Genomic DNA, 15513 nt, shown 5'->3' with positions numbered 1-15513 from the left:
CGTCTCCTCCAGGTGCATTTAAGCAATAGGAAGACCTTTCATCATTGGTGGAGGGGAAATGACTTCTGGTCTGACAGAGGAGATGATGAGGCACAAAGTGCCCTGAGTGTTGCCCTCCACCTCCTCCTACTGTTGTACCAGACATTATTCAGTCCATCCTACTGTACTGCTCCTCTTCCTTCTTTCACATGTTGTCGGTTACCATGCATAACCAATACTGCTGCCAGAATAATAGATCTCCCCACACCCAACCTCATAAAATGAAACAATAAAACCATAGCACGCGTTGTAACCACAATATCACAGGATATCACACACTTGGTACATGTTGTTCCTGTGTGATGTTTGTGGGCTGACTGACGTGTATGGTGCTGTGGACATGAATTTCCTGTTGAGAAAAATAAAATAGATCATTAAACTAAAAAAATTAAAAAATTAGACACAGTTAATTATGTACATGTGCACCCAGGAAATAATTCTATTTTGCGGTTTTGAATTTGCTTCTGGGCGAATTTAAACAGCTACAGCAAGACGGTGATGATAATATGTTCTATCCACATCATTGATGGACACAAAGTCTGCCTCTGTTGTCTTTTGCTTGTGTGTGTGTGTGTGTGTGTGTGTGTGTGTGTGTGTGTGTGTGTGTGTGTGTGTGTGTGTGTGTGTGTGTGTGTGTGTACACAGTATATCTTGCCCATTCTAGAGAACTGGGATGAAATATGTCCTACTAAAACGTGTGTAATTCATGAAACATTTGGTTTGCTTAATTTTTACATTTCTAAACTTGCTCAGTGCCAGGAAACACTTTTGTACAAGTGAAGAATTCGCAATGTTACATAATTTAAAAATATATTTGTTTCAAATTGATTTCTTTTTAAATGAAATTGTTAGCCCTTTAAAGTTGGGCCCCAGATTTCCATCAACTCCATCAGATTTAAAAAAAAAAACATGATTTGATCAGTCATAAAAAAGGATTAGCTATACCCTAAGGACCCATGTCTCACTACCTAGTTTTAAAAAATGGAAGAATACTGTAAACTTGCACCGGTAAACTTTCTATTTTATGACAAAGTCATTAAATAATATGTTTATCAGATGTGTCTCAACCATAATATGTCAACTCTGTAGTCTTTCTAAATCAAAGCTAAATAAGAATTCTGGTTTAAAAATGTGTATTTTGATTAACATTAAGAAACTCTGAGACACTTTAAAAAATAAAATAGCTGCTCACTGTGACTATGCTGTGAAATGAAAAAATGTAACATTTTACATAATCTGAAAGACTTCACCGTGACATTTAATAAAAAATGTCATCACTAGCAGGTTGGCCCATTACAAGAGTTTGATCTTTTAAAATATATTTTCAAGCATAATTGAAGAGTAGAAATGAAACCCACTACAGTACAGTTTTGTCCCAATTCTCTAGAATAACGTGATGTATTCATTTGTACTCTGCTTGTTATTACTACTATCTACTTGTGATCTAATTGCCTCCAACTGTTTTTAACCTTGATATTAAAACGTGTTCATTTGTTTTTATTTGTCTGTCTGTTTCTATTAATGCTTCCCGCCTACTAGGACTATTAGCAGCAGAACGTAGGTATCCGCTGGTTGTTTGTGTGTTGTGATACAACTGTTTGTAGCTGTTAAGTCACTTTACAGTGACTGAATGTTGTCTTTCTTGCTTTATTAGTTTGCCTTTAATGAAGAACCAAAGTTGAGCTCTTTTAGTGCAGCGCCTGTGCATGTTTACTGCAAAGAGAAGAGAAGCGTGAGGCGACTGATGGACTGCTGCTCTCATGTGTGTCTGTGTGTGTGTGTGTGTGTTTTAGGGGCTGTGTCTCAGGTGTTGGACAGTCTAGAGGAGATCCACGCTCTGACAGATTGCAGTGAAAAGGATCTAGATTTCCTCCACAGCGTTTTCCAGGACCAGCATCTACACACACTGCTCGATGTAAGTGTCACACAGACAGAATCTGTCTTTATGAGTCATTCAGTTTTATTTTATCATGATTGCTAATGGCTTTCTGTTCTACTTTATTGATAACTAATGAAACAGAACAGCCTCCAATAAGTTTAATCCTCTGGAGTTGTAAAACCCTGAGTGTTACAAACTGTTGAGCGGCGTTTTGGCGTCTGATAAGCTTTTAAACGCATTCATCTGTTACTCCAACTGGACCTCCCAGATTGTATTTCATGGTCTCACCAGCACCATAAACAACAAACCCCCTCCAATGCAGCTCCCTGCACAGTTTTATGGCAGACTCATACCCCACTTAAAAGCGCAGTATGTAATTTCTGCCAACATTGGAGAGACAGCTGAGGGTCTCTTAATCAAAACAGAAGGCACAGTTTGATGTCAACGTTAGCCAGATGATAGTCTGAGGTTGTCTTTTAGCTCTTTCCAACTTGGAATATGTTGTTTAACTAACTTAACATTAGCTAACTAGTTGCTAAAGTAACATTAACCTGCCAAATCAAGTTGAAGCGTATCCTAACGTAACCTATCAAGTCTTTCCCAACCTGATTATGTTGAAAAGCGTGCTAGTTTGTTAGTACATCAGCTAACGTTAACCTCAGTGATTTGTGTATTAAGTTACAATGTTAACGTTACAGTTCAGAATTGGAATAGAGTAAAATCTAACTCCCACTTCATCCATATTATTATCTCACTTTAACATCCATCATTGTTCTAATTTAAGAGGGAAATAAAGACAAACGTGATGAAACAAGACCCACCAGTGTTCTGGTTTAATGAGTGACCGTGTTAACTGGTGACTCAGCAAAATAAGTCTTAGTTCTATTGACAGTGTTACACTGTATTTGGTGACCCATCAGATTCTGTGACCTGCAGTGATGGAAAAAGTACTCAGATCATCTACTCTACTCAGATCCAAGTGCTTTGGATGTGCCCATACTGCCAGTATTACATGACGTGACACTGTCCACTGGTCTTTGAGCGATTGCATGATTAAAATGAGAATATCTCATGCAATATAACACATAAACAGCTTCCTGTCATCTACATACACAAGGATGCTGGTTGCTCAAGTAAAGTAAAGTAAAAGGTCAAGTTGTTTTTAGATGTGTCATTAGATTCCTCCTCTGTTTCCTGTGTGTGTGTCTGTGTGTGTGTTAAACACAAACGGCGGCAGAGTCAAAGCGATGAACTTGACTAATTGTGGTTTGGAGCTCTTGTCAGTGACTCAGGGATGTTGACAGAGCTGAGCTACAGGTCACAGCAGCTGTCTGTTGACCTACAGCTCAACAACTGGTTCAACACATCAGCACCATATTGGGTCACACAAGCCCAGTTCCCAGCAGCCGCTGGAGAAGCTGGACAGCCTTTTAACTCGGCACACAGTGAACCCGACACCCTGAGATCATCATTTTGTCCTTTTGTGTTGTTCTTAGGCGTCTCTGTTTTCTGTTCTCTTAATCCATGGTGTTTACTCTGTTCTCTCTGTGTCTGTCTCTGGCTGTTAAACAGAGGATCTGTTGGCAGGACATGGGAATTTACAAGAATGTTATCAAACAATTTGGTAGTTTATAATGAATACTGGAAAACAGCAATTTATGTACTGTATGTTCATATTCATACAGATGTTTGGTTTGTTTAGTTTGTTCTCTGAGGCATTTGTTTACTGTTAGACGTGTCAGATTGTTAATAATAATAACCACTTCTCTGGTAATTACAGCTTTTTCTTCTGAAATTCTGGTGATGAGAATAGAGGCCCTTATATAGGAACATTTTTATATTCTTTTATTAAAGCCTCTGTAAACCCAAATCCACTCTAGTCTTTTAACCATGTAATAATGTAGGTACATAATAGTAAGCATATAAAAAGCATTAGAAATCAAATTGAATCCAAATTGGCAATATTGTCATTTAAAGTTTTGTACGCTTTCCTGTCCTGAGTTTGAATTGGGTGAGAGGACTGAAGAAGTCAGAAAATATTCACATTTAAGCTAAAATTAGAAATTTTTCATTTTCATTTAAAAAATGACTAATTGCGCAGTTATGGAAAAATATTCACAAACACTCTGTATGATGATGAGCTGATGGATGAGACAGATGCTGTCAAACCTTCCATTAGAAAGGATAACTTACATATTGAAGGCGAAACAGCACATATTTGAGAATATATGGAGACCTTTCATCAATTATGTCAAGACCTCTGATTTAACAAATGATCAAGATGACTGATTGCTGTAGGAGGTGCAGTTCCTAAACTTTTACAAGTTTTATTTTATTTATTTTTATTGAAGAATGTGTTACATTTTGTATCTACTACAATTTAAAATCTACTTAGTCTAGATTACCCTCTGTTAATACAGGAAAAGCAAATTGTTGTTGAGTCTGTGTTCATTTGTCTGTTTTTGTTTGTTGTTTGTTTTTGTTGTTTTTTAGAGCTATAAGAGTTATTGGATAAGCTGTTAACTGCTGAACTGATGGTTAATGTTTCTTTTTTTTATGATTGATTGAGCAGTCTGAATACTGTCCTTCTTTAAAAAGGTCAAGGTTCCGAATCTGAGTGATTGATGGCTGCTTGGGCCCTATGTGATGGTGGTTTGGATATACCTTAGCTGTAAACAGGCGGGACAGCTGAGGGTGCTATTTTGGACCTTGGGAAACTGTTAATTTTTCAGTATTTTCTGACAAGTAGTGGACGGATCAGCTGATTAGGGATCAGGAAGATGATCAATAGGATTATTGGACAATCTTTTGTCTTAAATTGCAGCCCTTTGTATCTATTCATTTATTTTTTATATATTTCTTGTTTTTGGGTTGATGAAACAAGTTGACAGCATACACTGAATGTAAATGGCTGTATTTCATACTGTTAAAATGTTAATAAAAATATTGTGGGAAAAAGATTAAAAAAAAAGATTAATTGATCAATTAATCTTCTCATAATCTAGTCAATTGAAAAAATAGGTCTAAACACAGACGTATGTTGGTGTGCTTTTCAGGTCTTTCCTGTAATGATTATTTTCATTATGGATTACTTTATGGATAGCGATCTGTTGATCGTTTTCTCTATTAATCAATTATCTGTTTGATCTGTAAAATGTCAGAAAATGGTGAAAAATGTTGATCAAAGTCCAAGATGATGTCCTCAAATGTCGTTTTGTCCACAACTCAAAAATATTCAGTTTTCTGTCAGAGGGGAGTAAAGAAACCAGAAAACATTCACATTTAGGAAGACTCTAAATTAATTGATTATTAAAATAGATACAGATGAATTAATAGTTGATTGGCGATAGATTGTTTGCAGTGTTTGTTTGTCCAGCTGTTCCTTCCTTTGTTTGTGCACGATTGATTGATCGATTGATTTAAAGACAAAAAAATATTGAAATTTCCACCCAGTGAAGCATTTTTTCACTAGAGGTCATGACTAGAGGTCTGTGTGTGCACTGTGCATATTGTTCTTTATTTTAAAATTAGAATCCTACTAATAATTCACATTTTACTAAATGTAACTGTAATCTGATTACATCTTATCTCTAACTTGTCTCTCTTTGTAATCTTTGATTACATTTGAGAGTCATGCTGAAACAGGCTGATGTTGTAAGTCAGAATGACGAATGATTTGTGAAATTCTCTCAATGAAACAAGGCAGACCACATTGTGAAATAACCTTTCAGCTCCAGAGAAACACTATAAAAACATACATAATCAATTCATACATTTTACAGTGTATTATACAATAATAAATTTTTAAAGGCGATTCATTTTTAACATCCCTGACAGTAAGCCATCAGTTTTATGTGTTCGGAAGACTCTGAATCTCTAAGATCTTAATGAGCCGAAGAGCAAAAACTTGACTACATTTTCATGCACACTAATTTTCCACTATTATTCACAATGTTACATTATCCTGAATTTAATACAGGTCATGTAAACAGCATATTCTGTTTGGATATTCAGAATTAGGCCTTCGTGTTGATATTATTCAGGTTTTAGGAGCGTTGTTTGGATGTTTGGATGTTTGGATGTGTATACAGCACATTTAGAATATGTTGTCGATGTTGCTGCAGTGTGTGACACACGTCCTCTTGCCTGTTCACAGTCAGCTCTGTGTGTTGTAAACAAACCAACAAGGAGAAACACATCTAGTTTAAAACATGAAAGCCTTAGATATCAACAGGTTTTTAGATATGGACAAACATCACAATGCTGACCTTTTCAAGATGGTGGCTGAACAAACGAGAGAGGGATGGTTGTGTTCACACAGTCCACGACTGGTAGAAAACTTAAAATACAGTTTATTTTTGTTTTCACACAAAGAAGCTAAATGTCTCAAGTGGCTCCAGCTGTTCCAATTTTCCATGTAAAATGCAATATTAATGGAATATATGTTTTCAGTAGCAATGCAAACAGCTTAGTAGGAATATTGTCTTTTTGGAATAAGGGCAAATACCGGAGTATTTTGTGCATGTAAATGTAGTCAGTGATTTGAGTAAAGATATCAAAAGAAACCACCGCACACTGAACTGACTTTGCTGTGACTTTATTAAAAGCGAACAGTGCGTTTCCCTCGTGGCTTCTTCAAGCTGACTTAACAAAATCACATGAGCACCCACAGGTATAATAAATATATTTCTACCATGGTCTGGGTGAATGCTCTTTTCTGATTGGCTGGCAGGTGTGTGTTAAAACCGCTTAATGCACACATAGTTCAGCTCAACTTTAATCGCCATTCCAACTTACCCAACTTTGTTTCAGTCTATTGGGAGAATACAATAATTTTGAAGAATGGGAGGCAGCGGAGGAGAGAGAAATGGAGAAGTAAAGAAAAAAACTGAAAGGTGGAAAGGTGGATTGACAGGGAACCTCGTGGCAAATCTCTCCCTAAATTACCTGTGGAGAGATATAATGTAATATTTATAACTCAGAAAGAACTCATATCCTGTGTTTCACTGAGTCCATACAGTTCAAGTGTGTTCAGTTAATGCACGGGGTCATACTTTAAGGATGCCAGTACATTTAAGGGAAGTAGCCGACCCATGGTTTTCTTCCCCGTGGTATTTAGCAATGGTGTAATCCATGTTCCTGTTTCTAATGGCAGCCTCGTGCTCAGCAGCTCTCAGTTTGACATGATGCTTTATTTGACCCACATATATTAAACCACAAGGGCACATCAGAATACTGTATAAATGACATGATTAGAGCAACCGTTAATTTTTTTGTGCCATATTTCTTCCCTGAATGGGGGTGATTGAATGTTTTGGTGTCAAATGTATTTGAACAGTGTTCAACTTTTCCACATCTGTAATTTCCATGACCAAGATGAGCAGGTTTGTGCAGGTTCCTTGTTCACAGAACTGATCACAATCTCTGACATGTCTTCCTCTCTTAAAATATCAGCAAGATTTAGAGGATGACAAATGGTTCAAACTTGGGTCACATTCCCGGATTTTCCCATTTTGTGAGAATTTGTTTGACTTGCACAGATGCTGCACAATATACACAAAACACAAAGTATTCAGGAGGAGGATTGAGTGAATCTTCCTTCTGTTTTTTGATACCTTTTTCAATTGCTTCATCAACAAGTGTCTGGTCATGTCCCCTTTGTCTAAAGCTTTGGGACATTTCAGTAGCCTTAGTTTGATAATCTTCTTCTTCACTGCATACTCTTCTCAATCTCACAAACTGACCATATGGGATGTTGCTGATCATATGATCAGGATGAAAACTTGTAGAGTGTGAAATGGTGTTTGGGTCAGTTTGTTTTCAATAAATAGATGTCTCCAATTTTTGACTTTTGTTAACTGTGATCACAAGGTCCAAAAATCTTTTTTTCCACAGAAAAATGCATAGTGGGATAAATGCTATTTATTTATATTCATAAGATGTTCTTAGCAAAGGGGTTGGTGTTAAATATATAAATGTATATATACAGTATGTCACAAAAGTGAGTACACCCCTCACGTTTCAGCAACCATTTTATTATATCCTCTCAAAGGACAATACTATAGAAATGAAACTTAGATGTAACTTAGAGTAGTCAGTGTACAGCTTGTTTAGCAGTATAGGTTTACTGTTTACTGGCAACACAAGTACACCTCACAGTGAATATGTCCAAATTGTGCCCAAAGTGTCAATACTTTGTGTGAGCACCATTATTTTCCAGCACTGCCTTAACCCTCTTGGGCATGGAGTTCACCAGAGCTGCACAGGTTGTTACTGGAATCCTCTTCCACTCCTCCATGATGACATCACAGAGCTGGTGGATGTTAGAGACCTTGCGCTCCTCCTTCTTCCGTTTGAGGATGCCCCACAGATGCTCAATTGGGTTTAGGTCTAGTGACATACTTGGCCACGCCATCACCTTCACCTTCAGCTTCCTCAGCAAAGCAGTTGTCATCTTGGAGGTGTGTTTGGGGTTGTTATCATGTTGGAAAACTGCCATTTGGCCCTGTTTCCGAAGGGAGGGGATCATGCTGTGCTTCAGTATGTCACAGTACATGTTGGAATTCTTGTGTACCTCGATGAACTACAGCTCCCCAGGACATGGTTCCAGTAATTCATGCTCTTGGACTGCTTGTCTTCAGCAAACTTTGGGCTTTCTTGTGAGCCAGCTACAAAAGAGGCTTCCTTCTGGGACGACGGCCATGCAAACCAACTTAATGCAGTGTGCGGCGTATGGTCTGACCACTGACAGGCTGACCTCCCGCTTCTTTGATCTCTGCAGCAATGCATTTTTAAGCCAACTTCTGGATATGACGCAGAACATGAGAACTCAACTTCTTTGGTCGACCCTGGCGAGGCCTGTTCAGAGTGGAACCTGTCTTGGAAAAACGCTGTATGACCTTGGCCACCGTGCTGTAGCTCAGTTTCAGGGTGTTACCAGTCTTCTTATCGCCTAGGCCATCTTTATGTAGAGCAACAATTCTATTTCTCACATCCTCAGAGAGTTCTTTGCCACGAGGTGCCATGTTGAACATCCAGTGGCCAATATGAGAGAATTGTACCCGACATGTACAGGTATCACTAAGGGTGTACTCACTTGTGTTGCCAGGTATTTAGACAATAATGGCTGTGTGTTGAGTAATTTTCAGTGGATAGAAAATCTATACTGCTATACAAGCTGTACACTGACTACTGTAAAGTATATCCAAGTTTCGTTTCTATAGTATTGTCCCTTGAGAAAATATAATAAAATGGTTGCTGAAACGTGAGGGGTGTACTCACTTTTGTGACATACTAGTATGACGTCTTTGGGCATCTCAGTCTTGCCACCAAGCAGCGTCTCTGGAGCAGTTTGATCAAAAGCATCAGTAATCATTGAAGAAAGTTGGTGTCCAGACCCTCCTGTTCAGAGCTGGCTCTTTGGCTCAAACTTGTGCGATCTTGCAAACATAAGCTCGTCTTACTGTCGATAAGCTCCTGCAGATGCTTGCAAAGACGGGCGCTTAAATCTGTGTCTTCTGTTGTTCACTGCCAGCCTTCTTCTTTAAGAAGTTCCAAGACACAGAGTAGTCTCGAGAGACTGAAATGAAAACATTTGAGGGAGCTGCATGAGAGACATTTGAGGCAAAATGATCGCTACAGGTGTGTTGTGTTAAACGCTCTCACAGTTGCTTGAGGCCGACTAGGATGAAGTGGGTTGCAGGAGACGAGTGCATCTGCCAAGTGTGTGTGTGTGTGCGTGTGTGTATGTGCAGCAGTGTCAGTGGGAGCCTGGGGCTGCAGATGTCTCCTTTTCAGCCTGTTTCACACCCCTGCCCTGCTCTGAGAGGAGGGGGGTGTCAGAGAAGGACAGAAGAGTGCAGCCTCAGACTGTGAAGGAACAATGGCTTCTATTGTCAGGCCTCAGTGTCATTCACAACAAGCACAGCCTCCATCACTATCTGCGCGGCTGAACGCAGCCTCCTCACCGCTCAAACACACAGAGGAAAGCAGAAATCCTGTAGACAGCGAACGGATGATGGAGCCTCCTGGCTTCGATAACGTGCGTCTCGTTTGCACTCTGTCGGCTGCGTTCTTCTGACAAAACACTTACCGTCTCCTGGGTGAGTGTGTTTTCTTTCTGATATGTTTGCAGGAAGAGCGTTTTGTCAAGAGATGCCTCAAGCTAATTTGAAGTCAGCGTGGCATCCCCCTGTGGTTGTTTTTGGAGTTTGACGTGTATAATGAGGCGCTTTAGTGAAGCGCATTTGTGTTTCTTTTCCTTGTGTACTAGACTGCAAAGCTCCTCAGGCTTCCCAGCTAATGGAGACAGAGTAATAATAAGTTGCCCTTAAGGACATGGTGTCTGAATTTACTTGTCACTGACAGGAAATGAAGATATCATGCCGTTTCTTATCCTAAAATAAGAGCTGCTGTGTGCTTGTTGTGGCTGTCTGCACATACAGACACAGCCACAGAGAAGTGACACAATCATGCTTGTACCTGTCACATTTTTAAACATTGTAATCTGCATATCTGAATTGCAGCTCCCAGCATACAGTGTTAATAGAGCTTTTAAGTTATAAAACAGTCTCAATTTTATACTAATTTACATAAGCAAACAAGACCATCAGAGAGACAGAGGTGGGAAGTAACTAAGTATAAATACTTTGTTACTGTGCTTCAGTACAGTTTTCAGGTATCTGTACTTAAGTATTTATTTTTCTGACAGCTTCTAATTTTTGCTCCCTACATTTTAACAAGTCTGTAGTTTCTACTTCTTACATTTGACCGGTTTCACCCTAAATGGATGAGGTAACGCCTGCACACGTACTCCAGGCCATAAAAAGTTTAATTGACAATGTTTTGATCACACTTGGATCTTCATCAGGTCAGAAATTGGATGGACTGCATGGAGTAAGGGCGCAGATGTTACCTTTTTCTTTGAAGCTGTTTCTGATAGCCTTCCACCTACGTGATGCACGTGTAATCCCTCTCCCTTCTACCCTAAATGGACGAGATGATAACAGAGAAAAGACAGTTCCTCAGTGTATCCATCAGTGCATATGATGCACGGCAGATGCAGCGAGATGACAAAGACGTAACAAGATGAAAACATCATAACAAGATGAAATAAGGCACAGAAGAAGACAAAAATGATGTAACGATGTAAGATACATGAGACAAAAAAAGACGAAACAAGACCAAAAGCATATAACAAGACAAAATCAATGCAACAAGATGAAAATGACAGAACACGAAACCATAAGATGTAAGAGGACAAAAACTGCATAAGATGTAATAAGATCAAACTGATGTAACAAGATAAAATAGACAGAGAGGGAGACTCAACCACAGAGAGAAGGTGAGATTTGCTTAGCTTTTCTCAGAAATGACCAGTAGAAATATCCTTTAGACAGCTACTTTTTAAATTTTATACTTTGACTACATTTCAGAGGCTGTACTTTATCACTTTTACTCTAGTACAGAATCAGTACTTCTACTTTTACCAGTGTTGTTTTTATTTTTCACAGAAATATCTGTACTTAGCAGAAAGTAGCTGTGTTGAGGGCTTTTAGACATTAATCAATGGGAATTTTGTCCTCTAGTTCCACTTTTGACACAGTTTATAGTTGTAGTCTTGAAGGCTGCCACCAGGTCAGATTCTCTGTCAAATCAGATTTTTCCACACAAATTTATGGTGAGTTGTATGTTATCCAGTTAAAAAAAATTTTTATGTAGAGTTTATTTTTGACATTATATTTTGTCGTAAAGGTACTCTGTCCTCATTGGGAACATAACACTCTGTCTTTCTTACGGTGTGAATATAAGACAAAAGTGTCCACAGCAGGTCGTCTCTGCTTCTTTTCCCCTTTTCTTCTTCTTTTCTTTGCACCTGACAGGCTGCTGGTGAAGCTGAGGTGCTCATTATCCGAGGTGTCAGCTGTCAGCAGCAGCCCATGGTTTCATGCAGATTTTTAAACTGGCTAGAATTAATAGTGCCTTAAAATGGTCTAAGGTCGTCCACCTGAACAGATGAATCTTATTTAGTCTCGTCTTTACTGGTCAGGGCAGAATGAACAGAGGTTTCGTCATAATTTAATTTAATAATTTGAGGTTTTTTCATTTGCAGTTTAGTCAAGTAAAGCAAATACTTTGTTGTCAAAGTGTTCATTGATATAATTAACAATGATGCACATTTCCTGTAAATATCTTGATTTTTTTTACAGTTTGTTCTGTTTTGGACGGCTGAGTTTTTTGGAGTCTTTGCACATGTGTAGATCTAGCTCATTTTCAAGTCACCCCCCTCCCTCAGAGGTCAGCTCAGGTTTGTTTATATCTCAACAATGGCAAAGAAGATGTTGACATGTCTCCCCCTGAAAGCGCAGGACACAACAGTGCAGTTAATATGTATGTATGCTCAGTGGCTGCAGACGGCATGTGGGACGGCACGTACTCTGTGGCACTCAGTACGATTCAGCCCTCAGGCTCTCTGCTTTATTTTGGTTGTCCTATAAGGATATCCTGAGGAGCGAGTTGTGTTCATTCGTGAAGGGGGATGCAGATGCACACTTGAGATGTGTGCGTGGTGTGTGTCATCACTCCCAGGACCCCCCCTTTTTCTTTGTTCTGGTGGTTTCAGATTTTCACAGTGGAGAAAGATGCAACATCCTCCCGCAAACGGAATAATCCACACATTTTCATTTGTGTGTGCTTCCACAATCCCTTTTCCCTTATTTTCCTTCCCTCCCTCGGTCCGCTGGACCTGTTCAGTCCAGTTTGATCACTGCTAGTCTGTTTGGGCTTTTAAAACCTCTGTAAACACAAATCCACTGCGGTCTTCTCACCATGTAATTTAGGGTCTTATGAATAATAGTAAGCATATAAAAAGTACTAGAAATATGATTTAATACAAATTCAAAATATTGTCATCTAAGTTTTTGAAGTTTTCTTAATTAGGTTTGAATTGGGCGTGTTTGTGCTTGGACATTTAAGAAAATCACACAGTTAATTCCACAAACCACTCTCACCACTGTGGGTGCAACAACTTCTTTGCTTCAGTGCTGCGGCTGCTGTCTGAGTCTGAGCCAACTCAACAACATTACATCACTCTTTTAACACAAACAGTGATTTTACCCAGCCGCAATCAATATGAGTTTGAGTGTACACTATAGTTAGAACACTTTCCCCGCTTTACTTTGCTGTTATACAGTTTTTACTGATGAAGAACTGAAGCCGCCGTCTGTGCTCTCTTCACAGCCACAAAACTCCACTGAAAATATAGTCATTTTCTCCTTGCAGGACACAGGAGCTGCTGTTCTACCGCTGCCTCGATCCACAGCAAGGAACGTCGGTTCAGACCCAAACAAACGTGTTAAAGCACTGACGTCAAACAATAACACCAACTAAGTAACAACACAAACACAAACTCTTACGACTCTTGTGTCCTGTGAGGTAAAAAGACTGTTTCTGTCTGTTTCTGGAGTCTGGTGGTTGTAAAGAGAACAGACGGCGGCTTCAGTTCCCGTTTGAAAACGCTGCTTGATGACAAAGTAAAGCAGTGAACATGTTCTAAATATAACGTACACTTAAACCCAGATTGACTTTTTTTTCAGGTGCTCCTTTGTTCAGGTGCTGCCTGCATCTACAGCGGTCCACAGCAGGACGTTACTTAGCTTCCATGTTGGGATTCCTGAGGCAGCTGTCAATCAAAACATTAGCTGACCCGCCCACACACTCTTGAGAAATGGTCTTAACATCAAAACAAGCTATTTTTGAACCAGATTTTCTAATAATTCTGAACGTTTATTTTCACTCAGATCTTGATAAGAGACTAAACTTTGATATTGTAGATGCATTTGAACTTTTTCAAGCCAAGTTTTCAGAGGCTTTAAAGACTTACACAAATGGATCACTTCACAGAAAAATACCAGATGTCTTTTACTGCTCATTTATTGCATTAGCTGACAGTTTGGAGCTGTTGTTTCCACTCTAGCAAAACTGTAATGGAAACCACACTAGTTATTCCTTTAGATCTTTACTTAAAATAACATTAACAATCTTACATTTTATTAGAAGATCTTTTTTATGTGACAAAACCGCAATATCTTCACCAGGCATGACATCCACATCACAAACATCACATTTTAAGGACAGCTGACGCAACACATCACACCATATCATTTGCACATAATTATTCATTCTTGGCAAAGTATACTGAAAAAACAAGGTAAACTCAAATAGGCCACTCAGTAGAATGCAGTTCCCTGTCAGGCAACAGATGGTGAAGCACCCACTGCAAAGCCACCACAGCTGCTGCGAAATGCAGCCAGAGGAGATTTAAATAGTTTTTTTTTTTTTTTTTTAAGTGTCTTTTTTATATAGTGCAAGTTTTCCTATAGATGTATGCAAGTTGTTAATATAGTGGTTTTGTTAAGTATAGTCTCAGTTTTGGAGATGCAGATGCATAGAATAGTGTGATGGTATAATCATCAAGATCCAGGGTTCACCTTACTGTATAAACTTACTAAGGAAACCATTTAAACACTGTCATTTGTTGAGAACATTTTATTTAATTAGAACATTTTGCCATTTATTTAGAACACTATTTTTTTTTTGTAATATTCTAAGAAACCAACAGGCTTTATAACAATGTAAAAGATACAGGAATCTACATTATTTAGAGAAACTCACTGAAGCTGATACTCTGAATGATTTACACTTCAAATGTCAGGGCCTGCATGTCCCAGTGGAAGTTGTTTCTATTCAGAAGGTTCATGTTTTAGCTGATTAGATCGCCCCCAGTAACTGAATTTAATTCCAACAAGTCACCACTATCATGTTCTGTCATTTTTCTCTCATCATTTTTCATGTTTATTGCAAAGCCAATTTCATGAATATCTGCTCAGAAAGAAGTGCGTTTACGATCGATTTTGCAGTGCACTTTACTCATTGTTTATGAGTAGTCCTCATCAATATGGCCACTGTGCAGATGTGTAGCAGCATCAGTCAAGATGGCAGTGAAGCCAACAAAACAGGGATTTATACATATCATATCATGTCGTACTTCAGCGGATCATAACATATCAGGTATGGACTTAATCTGCAGATGCTCTGGCTGAAGATGAAACAAAACTTTGCTATGGATGTCAGTTTTTTGAGCCATGGCAAAAGCTAGTTTTTAAGCTAGCAGCTGCTGATGACTTGTAGCCCCTACCAACCGGTTTAGAGGAGTGACAGCCATTTTACACAACATGCAGCACGGTAACGATATGTATGCAGCACGTCACGCTGCATGTCTTTTTATACTGACTCAGTTCAGAACCCGCAGAACTGACTGTGCGTGTGTTCACCAACAACTGTACAACAAGGAGAAGAGAAGCCTGAATTGATGTTTACCATAAAGAATAAAAGTATGGTTCATTTTGTTTTAACGTTAAATATTGCAAGCATATATTTTGATATTCAAGTTTAATGTTATTTTTGTATTATAGGCTAACTTTGGTTTGAATTTACTTCTTGTGTTCTAGAGACTTGCTGTGCACAGCCTTGTTGGGCAGCTGAAGCTGTGGTTGTAGCCTATATGATCTTTTCACCACTATTTAAGAACTTTTCAT

At 38.8% G+C, this 15513-nt stretch overlaps 1 protein-coding gene across 6 annotated transcripts in view; it reads left to right on the top strand.

Annotated features, from left to right (window-relative positions):
* caska (calcium/calmodulin-dependent serine protein kinase a) overlaps window positions 1-15513 on the top strand; it is a 226006-nt gene that overhangs the window by 161535 nt on the left and 48958 nt on the right. For 4 of the 6 annotated variants that reach the window (XM_084724344.1, XM_084724346.1, XM_084724343.1 and 1 more), the window contains exons 11-12: window positions 1579-1596; window positions 1833-1954. In XM_084724344.1, the coding sequence (XP_084580470.1) occupies window positions 1579-1596; window positions 1833-1954 (140 nt within the window). The remainder of the gene's footprint in view (window positions 1-1578; window positions 1597-1832; window positions 1955-15513) is intronic. The other 2 variants (XM_084724347.1, XM_084724345.1) reach the window with 1 other exon arrangement.

Source organism: Lutjanus erythropterus, chromosome 8 (genome assembly GCF_056507025.1).
Source record: "Lutjanus erythropterus isolate fLutEry1 chromosome 8, fLutEry1.hap2, whole genome shotgun sequence".
Taxonomy (NCBI): Eukaryota; Metazoa; Chordata; class Actinopteri; order Lutjaniformes; family Lutjanidae; genus Lutjanus; species Lutjanus erythropterus.
The sequence above is the reverse complement of the archived record's forward strand: the minus strand, read 5'-3'. Positions and strand labels throughout refer to the sequence as shown.